Below are 27,074 nucleotides of genomic sequence, written 5' to 3'. Positions count from 1 at the left end.
GAACTAATTTATCTAATTCTGAGGTGTTATTTTCATAGCTCTCTTGTGAAAGCGGCCTGTCAAATTAAATGCTCTGTAAAACATACTTATGAGGGGACTAATTATTTACTGGGTTCATATCATTATATTTAGAAGAAGTGATTTATTATTTGCTCTTGAATACTCTGTACTTCTTCCAAATTTTGCACAATGTATCACTGAATGGCTGATGCAGATTTTTTTGGCAGGTTTTCTATGCAACTCAAGGTTATTAATGCCACTTAATGATCCCCAAGTTTTATGATGAATTTACTTAACTTTGTCCCATAAGGATTCAGATGCCAAGAAGAAACTCAGGACAGAATGTATGTTATACAAACTACGACAGAAGGTGCATTAATTATAGTAGTTATTAGAAAATATTGTAGTAACAGTTTAATAGTGGTTTTAACCCTTTATCACCGATCGATATAGTGCTACATCGCAAAATTCTGGCAACTGACGACAGAAGATGTAATACTACGTCATAGAACTTTAACCATCTGCAGGGCTAAATCGTTTCCGCTATGCAGGAGTTCAAGCTGTCAATCTATGTTCCTTCTGCCATCTGGAAAAAATGTATGGCCCCAAGCTGAGCAATCGAGTATGACAGAGCTTAAACCGAGTGCTGGACTCACCCACACTCTGACAGAAACTTATTTCATATTTTTTAGTGTGAGCAGGAGAGCAGGGCTGCACGGTGATGGAGATTTCCACAAGAGCTACAACAGGCTGTCACAGCAGCCTGCAGGAGTATGTAGAGCGGAAGAAACTCTAAAAGAGCTGCTGCAGTTGCACTTATCCTGGACAAAAAAAATCCAAAGCAGCGTTGCAAAGTCTGTTTGAAACATTTTTTTTTACTACGGCAGAATACTATAGTTCATTACACTGGGCTATTTACTATTTAGGTTAGAGATTCATAATATCAAATTTGAAAATATTACAATTTGGAAAAACATATGCACACCATTACTGTCCAAATAAATGAAAATCCTAGGCCTGGGGTGTCCAAGTTTTTCTGCACACTAACATAGCCAGATACCTGAACACTAACATACTCAGACATGTGTTCATACACTAACATATTCAGAAACACACGCATTTTCACTAATACATTTTCACATACTCACATACCCAGAAAAGGCACATTTACACACTAAAATACCCACATACACTAAAATACCGAAACAAAGACACATATTCACACACTGACCAACACACACAGAAACGAACATATCCAGACACACACACACTGACATACCCAAAGACACATATTCACACACTAACAAACCCACACATACTAACATACCCAGACACATACACTAACACACCCATACACACACACTGACACACCTAGCTACACAGACATGTACTAATATACCCAGACACACACTAACATATGATACGTTGTGCGACCCTTCTCAACCATGCTTGCTCCTGGAAATTAGCGAGATAAAGAGGTAAGTCCAGAGCATGCCTTTTCTGGGTGGCAAATGCCCCATTGCCCCCTTGGATCCACCAATGGTTGCCTTTGTCATGAAGGGGTTAATACATAGTAGAAACCATAATTATTCTTACTTCCGGAAAATACAAGAGAAATACAATCTCTGAAGTCCCACAAAACTCCAGGCACTTGCTGCTTTTCTAACATATACACTGATTAGCTATAACATTATGACCACCTGCCCAATATTGTGTAGGTCCCCCATTTGCCACCAAAACGGCCCTGACCCACCGAGGCGTGGACTCCACTAGACATCTGAGGTTGTGCTGTGGTATCTGGCACAGGACATTAGCAGCAGATCTTTTAAGTCCTGTAAGTTGCGAGGTCGGGCCTCCATGGATGCATCCTGGTGCCATGTGTTCTCCGGGTACGTGGCGCACATGCACCCGGCCATCCATGTGATGTATCGTAAATAAAACATCTTTCATCAGAACAGGCCACCTTCTTCCATTGCTCCGTGGTCCAGTTCTTATGCTCACGTGCCCATTGTAGGCCCTTTCAGCAGTAGACACGGGTCAGCATGGGCAAACGCAACAAACTGCGATGCACTGTGTGTTCTGACACCTTTTCAGCAAAGTGAGCTACAGAAGCTTATCTGTTGGATTTTACCACTCAGGCCAGCCTTCACACGCCAAGTGCATCAATGATGCTTGGCCACCCATGACCCTGTTGCCGGTTCACTGCTTTTCATTCCTTGGACCATTTTTGACCACTATAGACCGGGAACACCCCACAAGAGCTGCAGTTTTGAAGATGCTCTGACTCTGTTGTCTATCCATTAGAATTAGCCCCTTGTCAAAGTCGCTCAGATCCTTATGCTTGCCCATTTTTCCTGCTTCTAAAACACCAACTTTGAGGATGAAATGTTCACTTGCTGCCTAATACATCCCATCCACTGACAGGTGCCGAGTGTATTAACTTCACCTGTCAGTGGTCTTAATTTTATGGCTGATGAGTGTATCTTATAAAATATTTTCCTGGGCATCAATTTAGGATACTCAAAGCTTCCTGGTTTTAAAATTAACCTTAATAAATCAGAAGCCTTGGCCTTTCCCCTGTTTAGTTCTTAGGTTCACTTAATTAACATTCATTTTGGACTGAGGGTCCACATCCTTTTGGTATCTGGGAGTTAATATTTCAGTGAATATATCTCAGGCATACAGAAACTGTTGTGCAGTGTTCTGACTTTTTACTCTCTTTTTCCATGGAAATGTCCTTTAAACCCCATTTTAAGCCTTTAGATAAGGTATACTTCATACAAATGTATCTATCCTGGCCTATGTTGTATAAATATACCAGCCAGACAATTATTATTGAATATATATTGAATGAAATTAGAGCTATGCAAAGCTTTGCATTTCAAACAAATATTTCATGAAAATCAAATTCAAATCGAATTATGTGTTTTTTTGTTTGATTAGAGGGCCAGGAGTTCTATTGGTACCCATCAGCTTCCCATCATGCACAACAATAATAATATTCAGAGATGTAGAAAGTTATTGGTATGCGGATGACATTTACTATGAACTGTTTCTGGCAAGGGATTAGAGGAAGGAGGATTGGATGAAGATGGGAGCAAAATGGGGACTTGAATAGTTCAAAAGCATAGAGCTCTGAGTTGGCACTGGCATTGAAGGAGGGAAAAAGATGGGAAATGGAAAAGCTTTTTTAAGGACGGTCTCACGGACTTCAGCTAGTCCTTACCTTCTTTGACCCTTTGTGGAATGACTCCCTGGATTCTGCTTGTGCTCCTGGCTACCTTCACAGATTTGTTGTCCTCGGCTTCCCCTCTGGCCTGTGAGTCATCCCGCACCCTCAGCCTTCTTGTCTACAGGAGTTTGTGTTTGTCTCATACTACCCTCCAGAGACTCCCTTTCCCTTCCATGACTCTTCATAAGCTACTCTTGGGCCAGGTAGGTCCATAACAGTAAGAACTGGCTGTTTAGCTTGACTTACCAACCCCTACCCCACTACCATCACTCTAATGGCTGGGAGAGGGTTCATGTAAAATATAGCTAATGTCCTCTTGAAACTTTAATCAACACTGTGCCATTGTATTTTTTTGTAGCCTTTAAATATATGTTGCTAAAGGACTAAAGGCTACAGCACAGACAGATATGGTTCAGTATTAGAAAAGCAAGGATCAGAATGTTTCCTCCTCTGCATTCTCAAAATTAATTCTCCCTTCTACTCTTCTTCCCTATAACACTTCAAATGCTAATGCTAATACTTCCCAACTATCCCTTAATATCTGTGATGTGGGACCATTTTCTGATCTTTTGACTTTATATCCCTGATTTTGTTGTTGATTTGGCACTGAACAAGCTATGGTTAATGTGCAAAGATACACTATATGACCAAACGTGTAGACCCCTCCTAATGATTGAGTTAAGGTATCTCAGCCACAACCCATCGCTAACATGTGTATGAAATATATGGAATGCCACCGCCATAGACAAAAATTGACAGTAGAATGGGCTGTATTAAAGAGAGTGCAGCAACTTTAAGAACACTATGATATGTTGATATATAGGATGCCACCTTTGCCACAAGTTCAGCAAAGAAGTGGTAGACCCCTCACACTATAGAGTTCCAAAAGCCCTCGGGAAGAAACATCAGCACAAGCACTGCGCGTTGGGAGCAGCTGCACACAAGCAGAAGATCACTATGTGCAATGCCAACCTTTAGGTGGAGTGGCATAGGACTCTGGAGCAGTTGAAAAGTGTGCTCTGGAGTGATGAATCATACATCACTATCTGGAAGTCTGATGGACGAATCTGTGTTTGGTGGATGTCCGGAGAATGTTACCTACCGTAATGCTATCGTCCATAATGCCATCTTTGTGGCATCAGTTTTGGGAAGACCCTTTTCCTGTTTCAGCATGACTATGCCCCTGTGCACACGGCAAGGTCCGCAAAGACATGGCTTGATGAGTCTGGTGTGGAGGAACTCAATTGGCCTGCACAGATCCCTGACCTCAACCCCATCGAACACCTTAAGGATGAATTGGAATGCTGATTGCAAGTCAAGTCTTCTTGTCCCACAAAAGTGCCTGACCTCACAAATGCCCTTTTGGCTGAATGGGCACAAAGTTACACAGACACAATCCAAAATCTTGTGGACAGCCTTCTCAGAATGGTGGAGGATGTTATGGCCACAAAGTAGGGGCCAACTCCATATTAATTCCCTTGGTTTTGGAATGAGATGTCTATATAGTTTTGTGCTACAACCAAGGGTTAAACAGTTCATTTACCCCAATGACTTATTTTAAAAATCTATACTACAATGAAACCATTCCTGCAAATGTTGATACCTTATTGGGCAAACAAAGATAAAAAGCCACATAAGCCTTTGGGACCCCAAAAGTCTCAGATAGAATTACCATTCACCATGATGTCACACACATTACACAAAGGTACCGTGGTGAGGTCCATATACAGGCAAAAAGTGAGCAAAATAATCTTGTTAATTGGTTTAAAGATATTCACCAGTGCATCCAAGTGTCTTACAGATGGATATAGCCATAATAGCCCAAGAGAAAATGAAGCCTATTGATGTAGTTGAAATGTTTTATTGGGCCAGTGTGGAAAACCAAAGGTCTCGTCTCTAGAAATGTACGTGCAACCAATATACATATTTAAACTTGAATAATGTTAAATAAAATTTACGTTGCTATTGCATTGTCCAGATGCAAAATGACTCTTTGTTCTGAATACGGACAATCATGCAAAGTGTGTTGAATAGTATTCAAAATAGAGAGGGGGCCTTCAAGAGGGGTAAGGAAGTAATGTGAGTAATGCGATGAACTACACATATGGAGTAAGCATAACCTCTCTATGGGTATGGTAATAAACGCCAAGATGTAAACGATACTGCCACCTGGTGTCCACAATAAAACACTTAACATTAAGATTTTATTCACACATTTTCTTTTTGCAGCAGCCATTATGAGAAAGATTAACTGTAAGGGGTAGAACATGGAAAAGATTGCAGTTTGGTTATAATAAATGTGCTGTCTTACAGGGAAGAATCATTTGGTTTAAAAGCTGGATAGTAGATTGTAAAAGAATCTCACAGGCAACTCAAACAGTTAATTAACAATGTGACACCATATGGAAGTTGCAATAGTTATTTCCAACTACCTGTCGTGAGACATTTATTTAAACATTTTTATATTTTTTGCACCAGTTAAAATATACAAAAGCTGTGAAATGTACAGCTAAGAACGTGAAGAGTTGAAACCCAGTGTCAAAAAAGTGAAAAAATAAAGAAAGAAGCCAAAATACTTTCCTTTCTGGCGGTCGGGTCTATAGCTGCAACCCTACAAAACACTCTCCACGGAATGTTGAAAAGGGGATACAAAATAGACTTCTGTCTAGGGGCGCTTAAAACCACGATCACGAATAGCTCATATACCGATGTAAAAAAGAAAAAAGGAAAAAGAAAAAATATATAGTGTAATAAAGTAAAAACAATATGACTCCCGCACAAAGCTTCAATGAATGCACTCACAATGTGGATAAGCTTTTGGCGCGTATATCACAACCACTCCTCGGTATATATGTTGTTCCTTTGGCTCCACATATATGCAAGAAAAGAAAATCTAATAGGGTGATATCTTTACCATCAATATGTGTGCTATGCAGTAATGCACTCACATTTAGTAGAGGAATATCAAGCTCATCTGGTTTCTTGTCCTGCAGTGGAGCTGATCCTTTGATGAGGTTCCTGAGAAGTTATGTTGGTTTCCACAAGAAGATTTCTTCAGTATTCCGGTATAAAAATGAATAAAGTGCAAGTGCTTATGTATATAATAAATAATATATATTCTTAAAATATATGCCCAAAAAATAGATCCAAAGAAGCGGGATGAAGTAAATAAGTAAATAATTTAATCTGGGACTAAGCCCTTACCACACGCTCGTCGGCAACTACACCATATAGGTGTTAACAAAGTTGTCCCGACGTGTTAAAAAAGTACTTGAACCATTAAAAATATCATAAATAAAAAATATATATAAAAATGTAGTAAAAAAGACGAATCAAGTCCAAAATGAACGATCCTCAACGCGTTTCGCCGTATATAGAGGCTTCCTCAGGAGGTATGATTGTGGCCGAGTGATGTTCATCCTTTTATGTTTTCCCCGGTCGCATCGTCTGTGTACTTTTCGTTCCGTCCGTCTGTTGCCGTCACGTCATCGCGTATTCGTTATGCCGCGTGCGTGCATGCTGTATGTCCCATCTGTGTGTCATTTTTCATGTTTCGTATCTTCCTACCCATACAATGTATCGAGTACGTATTTCTTCTTGAATCTACATGCGGTGAGGGATCACATATCCCGGGAACAAGAATAAAAAGTTGAATTTGTTAATACCATGGAGTTTATTTTATTTGAAAACCGGAGGGACGGATTTCGGGGGAGGGGTATTGGTATATAAATAAGATAAACAATCGGCTAGTGGAAATTACAAATACCCATCATATGGGCGGTTCATCATGAAAGACATGATTTTGCACATTTAAATAGGGGTAAATCCTAATCCATAGCCTGGTATATCCATGGCTTATACAAGTGGGTTTGTCAAGACTATGGATCCAAGTGGGTTTGTCAAGACTATGGATCCAGGCTATGGATTAGGATTTACCCCTATTTAAATGTGCAAAATCATGTCTTTCATGATGAACCGCCCATATGATGGGTATTTGTAATTTCCACTAGCCGATTGTTTATCTTATTTATATACCAATACCCCTCCCCCGAAATCCGTCCCTCCGGTTTTCAAATAAAATAAACTCCATGGTATTAACAAATTCAACTTTTTATTTTTGTTCCCGGGATATGTGATCCCTCACCGCATGTAGATTCAAGAAGAAATACGTACTCGATACATTGTATGGGTAGGAAGATACGAAACATGAAAAATGACACACAGATGGGACATACAGCATGCACGCACGCGGCATAACGAATACGCGATGACGTGACGGCAACAGACGGACGGAACGAAAAGTACACAGACGATGCGACCGGGGAAAACATAAAAGGATGAACATCACTCGGCCACAATCATACCTCCTGAGGAAGCCTCTATATACGGCGAAACGCGTTGAGGATCGTTCATTTTGGACTTGATTCGTCTTTTTTACTACATTTTTATATATATTTTTTATTTATGATATTTTTAATGGTTCAAGTACTTTTTTAACACGTCGGGACAACTTTGTTAACACCTATATGGTGTAGTTGCCGACGAGCGTGTGGTAAGGGCTTAGTCCCAGATTAAATTATTTACTTATTTACTTCATCCCGCTTCTTTGGATCTATTTTTTGGGCATATATTTTAAGAATATATATTATTTATTATATACATAAGCACTTGCACTTTATTCATTTTTATACCGGAATACTGAAGAAATCTTCTTGCGGAAACCAACATAACTTCTCAGGAACCTCATCAAAGGATCAGCTCCACTGCAGGACAAGAAACCAGATGAGCTTGATATTCCTCTACTAAATGTGAGTGCATTACTGCATAGCACACATATTGATGGTAAAGATATCACCCTATTAGATTTTCTTTTCTTGCATATATGTGGAGCCAAAGGAACAACATATATACCGAGGAGTGGTTGTGATATACGCGCCAAAAGCTTATCCACATTGTGAGTGCATTCATTGAAGCTTTGTGCGGGAGTCATATTGTTTTTACTTTATTACACTATATATTTTTTCTTTTTCCTTTTTTACATCGGTATATGAGCTATTCGTGATCGTGGTTTTAAGCGCCCCTAGACAGAAGTCTATTTTGTATATGTACAGCTAATCAGGAAGACGGAGGTAAGCTGCATCCTGGGATTCGTCATTTTTCAGCATGACAGATAGGATATGTATGGCTGAATGCTGTCATACAGTTGTATTAAAATATACAGATTTTCTGCATGTTTGGCACTAAAGGTTATTAGATCTTAGACCTTTAGACTCTAAACCTTATAACAACCACTTTTAGGACCAATAACTGCAGTTAAATGTTTTTGAAATGTAATTGATGAGTCTCTCACAGAGCCGTATAGTTTTGTACCCCTTATCTATACGGACTTGCTTTTACTCGGTAACATTTGTGCCTTTTGAACTTCGCTTCTAGCTACGGGCACATCTCAGTTGGTTGTAGATACAATGCAGAATTTGTGGTCCCTTCTATGATGGCAAGCTAGGACAGCAAGGATGGTCCTGGTACAGCAAAGCATTCCCAATCGTGACCATCATACCTGGGATCACTCACGGTTTCACTCTGAGTCTCAAGGTTTTTGCCCAAATTTCAGGGTCTTAGGGTGGAGGGGCAGATTCTTACGGTCACACAGTCTGGAATTTACTCCTTTCAATCCTACTCTTCTGTGATTTGGTGCTTTCGCTAGCCAGATTTGTATCAAGTCCATCAGTCCAAATCAGACATGTCAGCTACAAATATCTATGGTATGGTACTGAAGAATGACAGCCCACATATATATATAAAGTATGCTCTCCCACTAGACCAACAGGTCAAAGAGCTTTTAAACAGTGTCCCAAAAAGAAAGACATCAAAGATAATCCACAATACCAAGAATAAGCACCATATTGGCACAGTCTAACTGAATTCCTAGGTATGTACTAGATATATTCAATCATAGTTAATAAACTGGAGCTGCAGGAAAGTTTGTAGAAACATTCGATGGTTTCAGCTCATTGCATTCATTATGCATCATAAAGGACCATCCTTAAAAATGTCTCTACAAGAAGGTTTGGGCTTTCAGGAAATCTCACTGTTTTAAATATATTGCATACATGGGTATAAAAGCCATTCTTTGGGATTGGCCCTTTACGATGTAAAATGAAGTCAGATAAACTGCAACTCTGCTGTCAAACTAATTTTATCACTTGTCACTAACCCAATACAACAACAACAATAGATAACTTTCCCACTGCTTTGCTGCAAACAGTTGGCAATGTATAAAACAAACCCAGTAAATGGTGAAGGACAGGTACAGTACACGCGAGAAGCAGCTAATGGGAAATTATTTTCTAAGGTCAATGATTTTTCCCATAAACTGCACTGTGCAGTCACCTAGAAGCTATTATATTTAAACAGGTACAATAAAGTGATGCTGTTCTGTGCAGTTGCTAATAGTTCTATTGGAAACATTACACATATTTTACATAAATCAGTGTTAACAGTTTCTGTACTTTTGCATTGTGCATCGCTGAGCAGAAGATGTGCAAACCTTACTTTCCATATTAGAAAGGTTTACTTAATGGTTTTATTAAGTGTTAAAAATATCTAGATGCACCATAAAAATATGTTGCCATTGTAATAACCATATATGGTCTGTAGATGTCCTCAGAGTCTACTTTGTGGTAGGAACAGAGCCTTGTTTGTGAAATAAATGTAGTGTTGTAAATAGTAGATAAATGGAACAGAAGGTTGAATTTGTACATTGACAATGTTAATGGAGTGTACAAGACAACATAAAAACATGGAGACATTGAAAGTCAATTGACAAAAATTTAACCCTTTGCTGACAATCGACGGTCCAGGCACGTCATGTAAAAACAGATAGATTACGACAATTGACGTGCCAGGACCGTTCACTTTCTGCACCTAAACGGGGCTGCTATATTGCCTCCATGTTGAGGCATTCAGCACCACGAGATCGGCATCAGGGGCCATGTCTGGCCCCTCCCGGGGGGGGGGGGAGTCTAGCATACACTGTATGGCGGCGGACGCCCATTTTAAAAAAGAGTTTAGGAGGCGATCAACAATCACCTCCTAAACTTCAATGGTGTCGCGGAAATCCCTTTACAGTGAAGCATTCATTGACACAGAAGCTTGTGCCTGAGACAACTTACGCTGTTGCAGGACAGACTACATATGAGCAGAGAATGAGAAAAGACAGGGAGATAGAAAGAGAAGAGGGGTCAGCGCTACGGAATTTGATGGCGCTATATAAAACAATATATACTATATTTGCTCGATTATAAGACGACCCCCCAAAATCTGAATATTAATTTATGAAAAAAAGAAAAGGCCTGAATATGACGACCCGATAGGAAAAAAGTTTTACCAGTAAATGTTAATTCATGTAAACTATGTGAACAATTTTTTTTAATAAAAGCTATGATTGAGAAAAATTTGTTTTTATTTCCTTTTTTTTTTTCAACCTGCCCCCCCCCCAGTTATGCACATCTGCCCCCTGGCTTGCCACTCTGCCCCAGAAATGCATTATACCCCCTATATGCCACTGTGCCCCATGATATGACTTTTAACCCTCTAAATGCCACTGTGCCCCATGATATGCCTTTTGACCCCCTATGGGCCACTCTGCCTCCAGAATTGCCTTATACCCCTATATGCCACTCTGGAATTTAGGGCGTTAAAAGGCATATTATGGGACAGAGTGGCATACAGGGAGATATAAGGCATTACAGGAGGCAGAGTGGCGTATGGAGGGTTAAAAGGCATTGGGCAGAGTGGCATTTCTAGGGGTCAGAGTGGCATATCAGGGGCCGAGTGGCATATCTGAGGGGCATTAAGCATATCAGCGGAGCAGAGTGGCATATCAGCGGAACAGAGTGGCACATCTATAAGTAAAGTGCATTATGAATTAAGGGGGGGACCTTAAAATGGCTATTGGTTTTCTGCTGACTAACTGTATAATAGATATCAAAAATGTTAAAATACACGTATTCCTGTTCATTAGGTTTTCTTTAAAATAGCACCAACTTTAAGGGTGCAGCCTATAATTGAGCCAATACGGTATATGTTTCTTTGAGGAGGCACCCTCCAAAATGCTGCACCCAGGCATCACTGGTGCTCACACCTGGGAACTTTCTAGAACATGCTACCCCCTCTTCTGGGGGAGTGGCTTCATGTTAAGACAGAGAAAGTTGCATAAGGGTGGGACTAGCCCACATGGGGCTTACTCGGCGAATGTAGCAATGCCATACGGTTTAGTAATATGCTCCACTAATAATACATGAACCCATATGGACAAAGCGGAGATCTGCTTCCCTAATTTAGTTAATTACAATCTTAATTTCACAAAAAGATAAAAGCAGAATATACTGTACATTCTTAGACAAAATCAATCATCCACAACATGCAGGTAAAATAGCCTTTGTGTTTATGGAATTGCAGTCATTTCAGAGTCTAGACTTGACTTTGATGTGGTTTTCATTTATAAATCCACACTGTCCAAATTATTTCTGGAGGAATCAACAATGTGTCTAGGTCATTTTATGTAAAGGTATACATATGATCATCCATCTTTTTCTGATGTACTGTAGAAGAAACTGTGAAGCCACTTCAGTCTTGCCTTTATGGGCATGAACTTGCAATAGATTTTATCCCACCATGCATTTCTGCATATCACCCTTTTTTAACCAATAATGTCAATAGTAACTTTCTTACTTTCGCTAACTTTCAAAAGGAAGCATTTCCTAATTTACTTTAGAAAAGAAAATCATTAGCAAAAACATTAATCAGGAGCATACTTGCAGGCTAATATGTACATTCCAAATACAAAAGCAAATATTTTTGGACATACCATGCTAATAATGAACAGAGTTTTGTTTAATTTCCAAAAATGCTTTAAAAAAACTCAATTTGCAAATAGGCTACGTGTAAAAATGTTACAGCCATTTAAAATGTTGTCCACATCAGAAGACATGCTAGATAATGGTGTAGCAAAACACTCATAAGCAATGTTTTTCTAAGTAAAAGGTACTAAGACACCTCGGCATGGGCTGCAAGTCTGTTTTGGGTTCCCTCGTGGAGTCTAGAACCAAGAGTGTGTATGATGTCACTGGTGTCCAATACATGCTACAGACTCTATTTTCATTGTAACACACTGCTTTCCTTAAAGTTGCTATTCTAAAAATGTCCTTATAAAGGATTGCTTGGTATAACTATTGAAAAAAAGTGTATGAAAGAGAGAATAAGAAAACATTTCAAATAACTTTCCTAAGACTAATATAACCACACCAACATCATGTAGGTTGACCACATTTCCTAACTGCTATTCATGGACATTTACTTTCTTACTTACACAAGTACATTGCCACAGACGTTGGTATAGCATGACTCCTATCATTATACAGCGAGTAAGACAGTTGTGCAGCTTGACGCCTATCATTATATAGTGATCCAGAGACAGACAGAAATACAGCATGACTCCTATGATTATAAGTGATCTAGATACTGACAGTGGAACAGTATATACTTGGGCGCTGAATATTCCACACATATTTGCCTGTTCCTATGTGTTCTTTGTGTTTGGTTTTCTCTTCATTTTCTGGTGTTTTTCTAGCGGGGGTTAATACAGAGTTAACACTGTAACAGTATGCAGCAGCTTTGGCGCCATGATTTTAAAGGTCCGTATGTGCGACACTATTGGTCACCGGTAAGGGGGCCTCATCTGGAATCAACCAATGAAGACCAGCTGCTGCCTTTTATTTGTCCTGAGTCTAAAAACGCCCAATGTTGTTTGTTTTTTTTTCTTATACGGCAATAAGTACAAGCATATTGCTATTTTAAAACTGGTCATTCTACCCCATGTGCCATTTGGGACATCTTGAAGCCAGTTAAATTTAGCCCCATCAAATCATATATTTTTGAAAAATAGACACCCCATTATATTTCTATCAACAGCCTGAACCCCTTGATGACAATAGCCGGTCCGGGCACGTCACGGAAAAACAAGTCGTTTACGACAAATGACGTGCCAGGACCGTCATTTGTTAAAATGGGTGAAAAAAAACCAAAAACGATCCGTGATCAATTTTTTCACCCAAACGGCGTTGCTGTAATGCCTCGACCTCGAGGCATTCAGCAACGCCACGATCGGCACCAGGGGCCCCTCCCCGGGGCGTCAACATCCGCCATACATTGCATGGCGGCGGACGCCCGTTTTAAAAGTGTTTAGGAGGCGATCAACGATCACCTCCTAAACTTAAATGGTGTCGCTGGAATGCCTCGATCAGAAGGCATCCAGCGACACCAAACACTTACCCCAGGATGCCGCTGATCTTCACCATCAGCAAGATGTCGGCGGCCCGGGAAAAAAAACAATAAAGATGAACTCTGGCTCCACTTGCAGGTTAAATACAGGTACTGCATTCAACCATGCAAGTCAATGGAGCCCAGCTTTCTAATCACAGTGTGATTAGAAAAATAAAATAAATTTAAAAATAAAATAAATAATTAGAAAAAAAATCGTAAAAAAACCCAGTAAAATGTAAAAATAATTTCCCACTGATGTCACTATCAGGGGAACCTTCAAGTTGAAAAAAAAAAATAAAAAAATTTAAAAAAAAGGCAAAAAAATATATATAAAAAATATTTTTTTGTGAGCAAGTCCTAAAATTAGCACATTAGCTTAAAACAATTCTCGCATGGAAAGAGTTAAAATACTGGCATATTAAATGCCCATGGGGTGTCTACTTTTAAAAAATTTATGATTGTATGAAATTGAATTGGCCGGGTTCAACAATGTCCCAATTAACACGGGGGGGAAAGGATGGCCACACATCTAATTTCCAATTAGAAAAATGCACACTTACCAAATGTGGCCTTTTAGTTCCCCCAAAAAATGACAAACCCATGCATGTGGGGTATCACTGTACTCAGAAGATGTTGCTGAACACATATTGGGGTGTCATGTGACAGCGGCATATGCCAGGAGCTGTAAATTCATACATAACATAGGTGTGTGGGGGAAAAACACACACAAAAGAATACTACTGCAAACTTTGAAAAAATTCTGGTGGTAAAATGTGTGCATGCAAAGAGTTAAAATACCAGCATTTAAAATACCCTATGGTGTCTAGTTTTCAAAAATATATGGTTTTGTTGGGTACACTGAAATGGCCCGGCTCAAAGATGTACCAAATAGGGCATGGGCAGTGGATCCCCAAATGCCAAAGTTCAACATTGAAAAATGCGCATGCCCCAAATGTGGCCCTTTTGCCCCCAAACAGCCAGGCAAAATCATTCATGTGAGGTATCGCTGTACTCAGGAGATGTTGCTGAAAACATATTGGGGTGTTTTATGATAGTGACTTATACCAGAACCTTTTAATTCATACCTGAAGTAAAATGTGTGTGACAAAACAAATCCAAAAAAATGACTTCCACAAAGTTTGCCAAAGACTGGTGGTAGATATGGTGCATGGAAAGAGTTAAAATACTAGCATTTGAAATACCCTGGGCTGTCTAGTTTTCAGAAATATATGACTTGATGGGCTAAATTGCATTGGCCGGCTTCAAAGATACCCGAAATGGCACATGGGGGGAAGAATTACCAGATTTGGAAAAAATGGCTTTGAAATAGCAAAACGCTACCTGTACTTATTGCCCCATAATGTGTACAAAAAAGCAAAAAAACATTGGGTATTTCTAAACTCAGGACAAATAGTAGAATCTATTTAGCAGGTTTTTTCATTACCTTTTATAGATGAGTAAAAGATTTTTGAACTAAAAGTTAAAAACAGTCATTTTTTTCGAAATTTTTCACCATATTTTATACTTTTTTTAATAGTAAATAATATGATACAATCAAAACAATGTCATCTAAAGAAAGCCCTTCTTGTCCTGAAAAAAACAATATCTAATGTGTGTGGGTTCAGTAAACGGGAAAGAAGAAAATTACAGCTAAACACGAGCAGCGCAGAAATGTTAAAACGGCCATTGTCACGAAGGGTACAAAAAGTAAAATTAGCCTTTGTCACGAAGGGGTTAATCAAACTTTGTGGTAGTAATTTTTTGCGTTTTTCCCCACAAACATTTTACTTCATGTATGAATATATAGATTCTAGTACATATCACTTTCAAACACCCCAATATGTATTCAGCAACATCTCCTGATTACTGTGGTACCACCCATGCCTGGATGGGTCAGGTTGTTTAGGGGTGATAAAAGCAACATCTGGGTCAGGCGCAATTCAGTTTTTGAAACTGGAATTTTGACATTTATAAATTCTGACCCCACAAACTATTTGGGAGATAATTGAAACCAGACAATTTAATTTACCCCATCAGTCCATATACTTTTGAAAACTAGACACCCTAGCATATTCCAAATGCTGGTATTTTAACCATTTCCTTGCAATACTTTTACCACTAGCCTTTGTTCGTAGTAGTATTTTTTGGGGTATTTTTTGTTTTCACACACATAGTTCTTCAGGTATGAATATAATAGTCCCTGGTATATCTCACTACCAAACAACACCCAATATGTGTCCAGTAACATCTCCTTAGTACAGTGATCCATGCATAAGGTCACATTTGGGAGGTGCACAATTTTTTTGTTGAATTTTGACATCTGGTCAGTTTGTGCCTATGCCCTATCTTTGAAACGCAATTTACCCGATCAAACCATATATTTTTTCAAAAAAAAAATAAAAAAAGACACCCCAGGTGACCAAATGCTGGTGTTTTAACTCCTTTCGTGGCAGGATTTTTGGAAAGATACAGTGCCAATTTTAGGACTTGTTCATGAAGATTTCTTTTAATTGTATTTATTATTTACATATCTTGAACGGGATGGTTCCCTTTATGATGTCGTGGTGAAATCAATAGGGTGTTTGTTTTGAACTTTATTAAATTTTTTATTTATTTATTTATTAACTATTTTTACATTTTCAATTTTTTTATATTTTTTTTAACTTATTTCACTGACCAGTGACTTGCATGGCTGACTTCAGTACCAGTAGTCCATCTGGAAAGACCCTTTGGGAACTCTTATTTTGAAAGGACACTGCCATCTTGTTAGAGGCAGCAATGCTCCTAGGAGTGATCCAACGGGGCCCTTGTCTTGTTTTTGTGTCGTTCTATCTAGAGGCACTTCAGCAACACTGGCTAAGTTTAGGGCCGATTGTTGAGGGGGGTTTAAATCACCACCGCTACCATACATCCTTGGTATGCAGTAGATACATTTGCAGCACAGAATCTATATCAGGAAGTTTTATCACCTTTACAGTGGTTATATTGAGGAAAGTAAATAAATGTCATGGTAACCCCCTGAGGCTCAGGACACATGGCGGGTATGTTTGAATTTGGGAGGGGGGCACTGGTGGATTCCTGGGGAGACTCCTTACTTGTCTGCCCAGTCCCCTCTTATGTCTAAATAACCCGTCTGGTCTGCCCTAACCAGACTCCCATGGATTAACCGGCTATGGGGGCTCTGCAAGCCAGGAAACACCCGATGCGCCTTACCAGGACCTAGCTGCAATCTTTTGGAACTGTATGGGGGCTATGAACCATGGTGATGCCTGCCGACAATTTAAACTGCGTTGCTACAGACACCTTTTGTCCCACCACGTTGGTCTTTTGAGATTACATTAAGTTTGTGGCTAGCAACACTTGGTGTGGGTTACAAAAAGGGAGCTCGTTTGGGAACCCTGGTTTACCCAGCGTGGGTATGGAACTCTGGCTTGGCTACTGCGCAGACTCTTCCCCGGGGAAGTTTCCGACATTGTTGCTCTCCATTGATACCCCTGGGATTGACACCGCTCCCTCTGGATCCCCCCAAAATAGCGATTGCTGGCCATAGATCTTTATGGCGGAGCCGGGTTGTCTGGTGGTTGATGAGATACACCTTATCCTATGATGCATTGTGTATAAACAGAGTTCTGTTTTACCCCTACATTGTCTGGACTAATGCTTGCAGGGAGGATTACAGAGGATTAACCCTTAAACAACTGGGCATTCACAGCACAGAAGATTTCTACGGCAGAGCTACTCAGCCCGAGTACAGGTCTGCGTCACAATAAATAAGGAATTATTATAAGACGATTATAAGACGACCCTGATTATAAGACGACCCCCCAAATCTGAATATTAATTTAGAAAAAAAAGAAAAAGCCTGAATATAAGACGACCCTATAGGAAAAAAGTTTTACCAGTAAATGTTAATTCATCTAAACTATTTTTTTTTAATAAAAGCTATGATTGAGAAAAATATTTTGGTTTTATTTCCTTCTATTTTCCAACCTGCCCCCCAGTTATGCAGATCCGCCCCAGAAATGCCTTATACCCCCTATATGCCACTGTGCCCCATGATATGCCTTTTAACCCTCTAAATGCCACTGTGCCCCATGATATGCCTTTTAACCCTATATGCCACTGTGCCCCATTATATGCCTTTTGACCCCCTATGTGCCACTCTGCCTCCAGAAATGCCTCATACCCCTATATGCCACTCTGGCATTTAGAGGGTTAAAAAGCATGTTATGGGGAAGAGTGGCATATAGGGAGGCTTAAGGCATTTAGGAGGCAGAGTGGCGTATAGAGGGTTAAAAAGGCATTTCTGGAGGCAGTGTGGCATTAAGGGGGTTAAAAGGCATTTCACAGAGCACTCTGCCTCATGCCCCCCATTTAACACTCCCCCCCCCCAAACTTACCGGTGCTTCTGACTTCCCTGTCATGTAGCCGGGGCAGCGTGTAGATCCCACACACTTACGCTGCAGCCGGAAGGAGGCATGGCTAGCAGCGGGGGTTGTCTGCGTCCATCGCGCAGAGCTTCCCCGACTGTCAGAGATCAGAGCTCCCCGCACCGGCACCGATGCGGGGAACTCTGATCTCTGACAGTCGGGGAAGGTCCGCGCGATGGATGCAGACAACCCCACTGCTAGCCACACCTCCTTCCTGCTGCAGCGGAAGTTGTCTACGCGAATCGCGTAGACATCTACACGCTGCCCCAGCTACACACCGGGGAATCAGAAGTACCGGTAAGTGGGGCGGGGGGGGCGGAGACAGGAGGATCCAGGTCCCCTGCAGCTGCGGGGGATCTGGATCTTAGTCGTCTCATAGTCAGACCTATTTGAGGTCTGATTATAAGACGACCCCGATTATAAGACCTCGTCTTATAATCGAGCAAATACGGTATATTGATACATGATTATATATTATTAGAGCTGCAGAGAATTAAAAAAAAAATTGTAAAAAGTAACATTTCCCCAAACCTAGTGCCTTATTCACATTTTGTGCTGGTAAAGTTCGAGCAAGTGTTTTGCATGTACCTAATAAGATATTAGGGACAATAGCTTAGTAAAGTTAAGTAACCTTTGGTTGTGTGCTACAATTCTCATTATGCGCGTGTAGGTGTTATAGTATAGCTCTCATGAGTATACAGTTAGTCAGACATGATACAGCATAACTCCCATCACTATATCCTTAGCCTGAAGGTTGTACAGTATAACTCCCATCAATATATACTGAGCATGATAGTGGTATACCACAACTCCCATCATTACATAGTGATCCAAAGACAGTGGTACAGCTTTACTCCTATCATTATATAGTGATCCAGATACTCAGTGGCATCGCTACAGGGGGGCAATTGCCCCCCCCCTAAGATATTCCTGGGAGTCTGTGGACCTCCATCATCACCTACCCCGGCGATCTGCCCCTCAAACTGATCATCATATAGCTATAAAAAGTCACATTCCCTTTTTAAAAATGGCCGATACTAATTTTTAATCCCACAATCCCTTTGATCATGGGGTTAAATTTAGCCAACGGTTGAGGGAAGCAAATTTTTGAAATCCTGATGAACTGCAAATATTATTAAAATCAGCCATTTAGCCTGTGCGGTACGTGAGTAACCATCTCATCCCTGCAGCGCCTTGCATTTTTACTGCAAGACTTATTTTTGCTGTAAAAGTGATTTTTTTTTCTCCCTTTACCATCATTTCTTTGGGATTGTAAGGGGAAAGAATGGTGTGTGCTCCTGTGAGTGAATGTATGGAAAGTATGGTGTGTGCTTCTGCGAGTGAATGGAGATATGAAAGGCGTGTGAATGATCAGTAATTAGAGTTGAAGCCTTGACGTGGCATTACTGCTCACGTAGGAAGTTAAAATATGGCACAAAAAGTACACATTTACAAAAACTACACCCCTTGGCGCATCAAATGAGGGGTTGTATGTGTTTCTAGTACAAACCTGGAGTGCGCAAGACACAAATGAACATGTCGCTATGGTTAGAAAAAACATATTTTCTAGCCAAAGCGACATATTCCATCATTATTTGTGCACTCAACTTTTGACCTAGAAATACATGTAGCCCCTCATTTGAAGCTCCAAGGGGCGTAGTTTCTTAAAATGGATGAATTGTCCGAATGAGGGAGAGCATGCGTTAATATGTGGATGAATTGTCTGAATGAGGGAGAGCATGAGTTAATGTGTGGATGAATTGTCTGAATGAGGGAGAGCATGAGTTAATATGTGGATGAACTGTCTGAATGAGGGAGAGCATGAGTTAATATGTGGATGAATTGTCTGAATGAGGGAGAGCATGAGTTAATGTGTATCATAGATGTATAATTGTGGAAGGGCAAAGATGGCACTAGCAGGATGTTTGAGCCTTGGGGACCAAGATGGCACAGGCAGGGTGCATATGGGACAAAGATGGCAAATCTTATGTGTGTTATCTGGGTGCTGGCCAGGTTCTATGTGGGCAGTGTGGACGCCAGGGCTGACTTTGGGGTGTGTAACCTGTGATCTATGCCTGTAATTTAGGGGGTTTTAAATATACTTTTAATGCTGTGTTTTTATGTGAATTCCAATTGATCTACACCTGCAAAGCTGGGTTTCTGTGTTATTCTGTAGATCCATATCTGGTATGCTATGTTTCCATACATTATTTATGTATACCTGCAAATACAGGGTTTGTATGTCTTGTTCAGTTGATTAATACCTGCAAAGCTGTTTCCATGTATTTATTTGATCTATACCTGCAATGCTACGTTTCATATATTATTATTGTATACCTGCAAATACAGGATTTGTATGTCTGATTCTGTTGATTTGATATATACCTTCAGTGCTGAGATCACAAGTGAATTTCAATTGATCTATACATGCAAAGCTGGGTTTGATGTGTTGATCTATATATATATATAGGCAACAGGGACTAATATTAATATATATATCGGCAACTGGGGCTAATATTAATATATATGGGCAGCAGTGGCTAATAAATATATATATATATATATATATATATATCTCAGCAGCAGGATCTAATATTAGGCCCTGAAATCATTTAGTGCAAAAGTTAAGGTATTGTGTTGTTTAAAGGATTTCAAGGATTAGTCGTACTAAATTGTGGCTTCAGGCTTCCCATGTTGAATGATCAAGTATTGTATTGTCCAATAACAAAAGTATCATTCCATAGCACATTACTTTTGGCAATATATATATATATATATGTTTTTTCAGTGGTATGATTTAATGGTGGAAATTATTAATGCCCCCCCAGTTTGACTGTGGTATCTTGTGTGCCCCCCCTATATATTGTTTCTAGAGTCGCCACTGCAGATACTGATGGTTGTATTCACTCTTGCACTCTCTCTTAATGTCTCCCGATCTTCTCTGCCAATCGGTTCAAAGTCCCTATCATTTCATGCAGCTTCAATTCTTCTCTTGCCTTTTTTTTTCTTCTGTCCTCTCCGTGGTACCAGCTCCTCTGACCAAGGCCTCATGGAGCATGTCCTCAAAAGGGCAGAAAAGTTTGTTCAGGGAAGTTCCTGAAGCCCTTGCCAGGAGACACACCTGCGCATTTCAGATCCAGGTTCTCTGAGCCATAGCGGTTCAGTAAAGCTTGTCACAGGGTCACAGCCAATCTCTTCAGAGGTAGCGACCCTTCCACAAACTGTACTGAGTATCGTCAGCTCAGTGAAGATAGGTGAGACACAAATGCTGGGACAAAATTTTGCCAGGCAGTGCCTCAAAAATCAGGATAGTTGGCAAGAATGATATTGCAGCATTAGGCACAAGCATCTGCCCCCCTTAAGGTGTATATTGCATGGAATTAAGAAACCATACACCACAACATTTCAAATGGCCAGAGGGTCACCTTGGTTTTAGAGGTTGCAGAGAGCAGGCAGGGCACAAGGCTTTTTATGTGACGTTGTGACCAATAGAAATTTTTTTTTTGTTTTAGGGCTACACTCATACCCACCAACTATTTTGAGATAACAGAAATGTAAAAGATAGACTGTCCCTCCTAAAAGGACACTTGGGAGGTATACCATACATTAAAAAACAAACAAACTAAAAAGCTTTATGCACAATGTGCTTGTTAAAACAATCCCAGATCGTTGGTTCATCTATAATCCTACTTTAAGAACAAGCAGACCGGAAATCTTCAGCCTACTGATAAATTCGCTGCATCCTAAATCACTGCGAGTTTCGTGAACAAATGAAATTAATGCGTGTCTAGAAAAGCCCGTATACGCCCCTCTTTTACGAATCAGCCAATCAGAAAAGCGCTGGGAACCAACATCACCAAAACAAATATGTACGCTTGACTTGCTTCCAAAAGGAGGCTTGAAACGCATTTTAAAAAAAAAACGCGCAGTGAGAGGAAAGCCACGTAATCTACAAACTGCGTGACGTCAAAGATTCAAGGATGGTAGCATGTCATTCACTGCGTGACTGACAGCCACATAACGCATCGGCTGCTGCCAGCAAATGGATCTGGATGAGGCTTTTCGGTCTGTCGGAGAGTTCGGCCGCTGTCAGAAGCGGCTGACTGGATTCCTGGTGCTCCTACAGGTAGGTCATTTAAGTAAGTTGTAGGTGGGCCGAAGGAGCCGTCTGGCGTTTCCTTATCTGTGATCTCCTGAGGGGGCGCTAGAACCCAAGGAAATACCTCCGCTAGGGGAGAAAGCTGCAGAAATGCGGCCCCGGACACCAGCCGTCACACGGCCCTACAGCCTGATTGAAGAGGTTCACTTAACTCCACCCAATACGTCATGCCCTTTATATACATATACTGATAAAGTGGGTGTGGTTAAACCTCATGAGCTGACAGTCAGTGTTCTCTGCCCCGCACAATGTGATAGCTTAGAGCTTCCCCCATAGCTTGGCTGAAGAAGTTGCTTAACTTCAACCAATACATTCTGATCTTATGGCTAATATATATGTGTGTGTATATATATATATATATACACACACATATATATATATATATATATATATATATATATATATATATACATATATGTGTTATATGTGTTAGTATAGTAGGTTGCTGCACCTCTTGTGCAACGGAGCTGATGGTCAGCGTTCTCAAGCGTGCACAATGTGTTGCAAGTGTAAAGCAGCGAGATATTGACACCACATCTTCACACACACGTATGTTTACAAGATAGCTGGAAGATCAATCAAGTTACGTATACCTAAAATTAAACGGTTCTGGGGTTCCCAGGTTATGGTGTATGTCCCATTGTACAGGACCCTAGAATAAAATCAATCAACAAATAATCTGTAAAATGTGATCTTTACCAGTCGTTTCAGAAGACCCCCTGGTTACATTGCTGCTGCCGCTTATTGTAGCTTTAGTTTAGTGTCAGTTCAGTAGATGTCAAGATCTGCTGTCCTGTATACAATTTTTTCTATACAATTTATTTTTATTCCGTGCCACAGAATGGGCTATAAAAACACATTTTGTACACAAAATAATATATACTTTAATCTAAGCTATTTTCTAGCCAAATAGCTATCACAATGTACTGATGACATTTGGTTTACTCTACCAAGTGCTCTTTACATGCTGCAGTTATTTCTTTGTTTTAAAAATATATGGGTTTTATATTGTTGTTCTTATACTTGTGGCGGATACGACCTGTTTCTTATTTTTAATGGTTATGCTTTTATTTATTTAATACTGATTTGCATATTATGTGCTTCATAATATACACTCTTTTACTGTGTAGTGGGTTAAGAAGTCATTGAGCTTTCCTCCAAAATATTACTCATAGTAATGAATCTTACTTCTCTAGACCCAGTAGTTCTTTGGGTCATCCAACAAAATAATTACCTTTTGGCCATCTTGTAACAATGTGCCAAGCAGTAGATGCTGGTGAGCAGAAAGCAGATTGACCAGTATCCATATCCTACGAGTTGGCTGCTTGAACAGAAGTAGATGGTGGCAACGGACCATAACCTGAAGGAGACACTGTAACCTACACAGCTTTAAGGCATCATTCAAAACATTTCTACCTAAAGCCTGTATTTTTTTTTCTAATTATGGCCATTGATTTTCTTTAAATTGGCAAGTAAATGTTTACTTTATCTTGAAAGGTGACAAAACAGGCATAGCAGGTCACTTTGTGTTCAGAAGTCTTCTCCTTTCTCAGCTTCCACCGAAATATGAGAAATACTCAAGCGGATCCTGAGAAGCTTTGAAGCTTTGGTGGCTCTCAGAAGTGGAGCAACCATATTAGCAACTTAAGCAGCTTCTTAGGGCCTATATTTCTCGTAATGTATAATATAATCACTGTAATGTATCATTTTTTAAATACATTTGTGATTATGTATCATTATTAAGTTGATGTCTCCTATGTCTTTCCACTTAAGACCCTTAAAACTTAGAGCACATCTACACATCTTTTACGTTCATAAGCTTATTATAAGTATTGAACAGAAACAGTTAGGACTCTAAAAGGTTCCATTTACTAGGTTTAAATTAGTCTGCTTTATTTAAAATTTTAGGTAGTAGGAGCTCTGCCAATCTGATCCCAGCCTCCAGATTTGTGTTTAAGAGTACAGTAGCTGGACAGCATGGGGTTTGTTTGTGCTGAACCCTAAATAAATTATCTAGCATCTCAGTCGTGTTCCAGAACCCAACTGTCTGGGCAATTATCATCCAAATGATGCACTGGAGGCATGCGGCTTCATTGGTGGCAGGGGCTGAGCCAGGACGCAACAAATATTTACCGTGTTAACGTAAACTAGTATGTGCACAGACACCTCTTCCTAAATATAAAGTAATTGACTTTTATATTGTGGCATAAATTATACCAGGAATAAGCAAAATCTGTGGTGAGTACTATATAAAACCATAATCAAAGGCTGTTACAAATACTATTGAGACTCTGGTTTAGGTATATTTAACTAATTTCATATTTAGGCCTCAGTGAGACTTTTTTGAAAGGAACATCATTAAAACCAGATAATTCCAAGTTCAAGCACACAGTAGTAAAATTATTAAAATTCTTGATGTGTCTTATATTCCAATGAAAAGTATCTGTAGAAATGGTCATTGTTTTATTATTGTGTCAGAGCATAGTTTGCCATGGTTCCCAAAGTGTTAACATACTAAGTTAGCTAACGATTAACGTGTTGATTAAGGCTGAAAACAACATTGCAAAACCGCTTCCCTTGGCATCAGTATTGACTAATTGCATCCCTGTATGTGCACACATCCCAGTTGCCAGGTGGGAGTGCCAACTAAAATGTTAATGGCTGCAAAATCATAACCTTGATTTATTTTTAAGGTTTGTGAATGCTTATAGTGATATGTAGCAGTTAATACATATAATTGTATATGACTATGTTTTTTTTGTACTAGGAGCAGAGCATGGGCTTTAATTGAATATATAGAACTGACCCTGACCTTGCCTTATGTTTAAAAAAGCCTTATGTCTATCCTATAGGTACTTAACCTCTGCTTCCCCGAAGGCAATGCCACTAATCCACCACCCTGATCTTACCATCTGCCAATTACTATGTTAATAACTATGTTTTATCCGATACATGCTGGGTTCTAGACTGTTGTTACAAGGCTAAAACTGTCATTTAGATGGCTGAATGTACATACTGAAATACTTTGCAACTTAAATGTTTAGTTGTACTAAGCTTCTGCCAACCAAATAGATTACATCACAATGGATGTGTAAAAGCATTGGGCTCAGCCTGGTTGGGATAATTGTTGGATAATTGCGAGCATTGATTTCTGCAGTTACTTGATTGCTATCTCTGATGTGGAAGAAACAAACGAAGCTCTTTAGCTTTTTATCGGAAGGCGATATATCCACACTCTGCTGCTCTAGCAGAAGTGTTTTAATACATACATTGATGGTCTAGGTCAGTAGATGGAGAGCAACATTTTGTATGTACCTAAACAACAAAATCTATAAAGTTTCCACTTCTGCCTTAGTAATCATTTGCAATATACCGTATTGGCTCGAGTATAGGCCGCACCCTAAAAGTTAGGTGCTTTTTTAAAGAGAAAAAATGTAATTTAAAGTATAATAGATATGCTGCCACTCTGCCACCCCCGAGAGATGCTGCCACTCTGTGTGTCCCAATGAGACATGCTGCCACTCTGTGTGTGTCCCCCCGAGATATGCTGCCACTCTGTGTCCCCCCCGAGATATGCTGCCACTCTGTCTCCCCACCGAGATGTGCCCCCCTCCCCTAGACTTACCACTGCAGACTCCCGGAGTCCCCGGTGTCTTGCGGGGCCGGCGGGGGACATCTATTCTACACAGAACGGTATACAACTTCCGATCTCACTGGGGGTAGCCCATTCTAATGCATAATGAACTCACCTGCAAACCCCAGTTTTAGAGAATAAACTCCGAAAGCTTTTCAGACCATAATTGGTCAAGTAGTCGACCTGAGTGAATCCAGGCCTTCTCTTTTCAGCCAGTCTTTCCTATTTATTTCCATGGGAGTGCTTTCCTGCCACTTATTGGCTGCTTCAGTGGAGTGAATCATCTGAGAACAAATGAAGCAGAGAGCTACAGCTTCTTCCTGAGGTAAGTACCTTTTTTATAGATATTTTTATTTATTTTAATCTGCATTCTTCTTTGGTAAGGCGGTCTAGGACATTAAACTCCTTGTTTAACCCGTTAACGTCCAATGACGTGTCTGTGACGTCATTTCATTAAACCTGCTTAGAAAGTGATCTACGATCACTTTCTTCGCTTAAACAGTGTTAACACCGAGATCGGCATCAGGGGCCATGTCTCGCCCCTCCCCGGGGCATCAACATCTGCCTTACCCTGCATGGCGGCGGACGGCCTCAACGATTGCCTCCTAAATTTCAATGGTGTTGCTGAAATACCTTGATAATGAGGAATTCAGCAACACTGAACACTCACCCCAGGACTCGCTGGTGGCGGCGTATCCTTTAAAGTTGGAAAAGTTTGCTAGAGGGTCTCCAGACCCTCTTGAGAACTCTGGCTCCACTTGTAGGTTGAATGCAATTCAATGGAGCCCATCTTTCTAATCACAATGTGGTTAGTAAAATATTAAAAAAATAATAAAATAGGCAACATTTAAAAATAATTATGCATCAGAGGAACCATCCAGTTCCAGCAAAATCTTAAAAAAAAGTCCAAAAAGAATAAAGTTTATTATTATGAGCAAGTGCTAAAATTAGCACTGTATCTTCCCAAAAATCTTGACATAGAAAGAGTTAAAATAAAAGCATTTGAAATACCGAAGGGGTGTCTAATTTAAAATGAATGGTTTGATGGGGTAAATTGGAGTGGGCATGCTCAAAGATAGGGCATAGGCACAGACTGACCAAAATGGGGGGGGGAGCGCACTTTCCAAATGTGGCTTTTTAGCCCCCAATCACCAGACAAACCCATGCATGGGTGGTATCATTGTACTCGGGAGATGTTGCTGAACAAATGTTAGGGTGTTGTTTGATAGTGACGTATACCTGGAGCTATAAATTTATCCCTGAAGTACAATTTGTGTGAAAAAAATACAAAAAACT

General features: G+C 40.0%; 1 protein-coding gene across 1 annotated transcript in view; it reads left to right on the top strand.

Annotated features, from left to right (window-relative positions):
• The first annotated feature begins 22,027 nt into the window (after positions 1-22,027).
• LOC149298935 (solute carrier family 22 member 15-like) overlaps positions 22,028-27,074 on the top strand; it is a 71,753-nt gene continuing 66,706 nt past the window's right edge. Inside the window, exon 1 of the mRNA XM_089486786.1 lies at positions 22,028-22,111. Within this exon, the coding sequence (XP_089342912.1) occupies positions 22,028-22,111 (84 nt within the window). The remainder of the gene's footprint in view (positions 22,112-27,074) is intronic.

The sequence above is a fragment of the Sceloporus occidentalis genome, unplaced genomic scaffold (genome assembly GCF_023333645.1).
Source record: "Sceloporus occidentalis isolate IW3139 unplaced genomic scaffold, rSceOcc1.0.p SCAF_30, whole genome shotgun sequence".
Taxonomy (NCBI): domain Eukaryota; kingdom Metazoa; phylum Chordata; class Lepidosauria; order Squamata; family Phrynosomatidae; genus Sceloporus; species Sceloporus occidentalis.
This window is presented reverse-complemented; position numbering and strand designations above follow the sequence as displayed.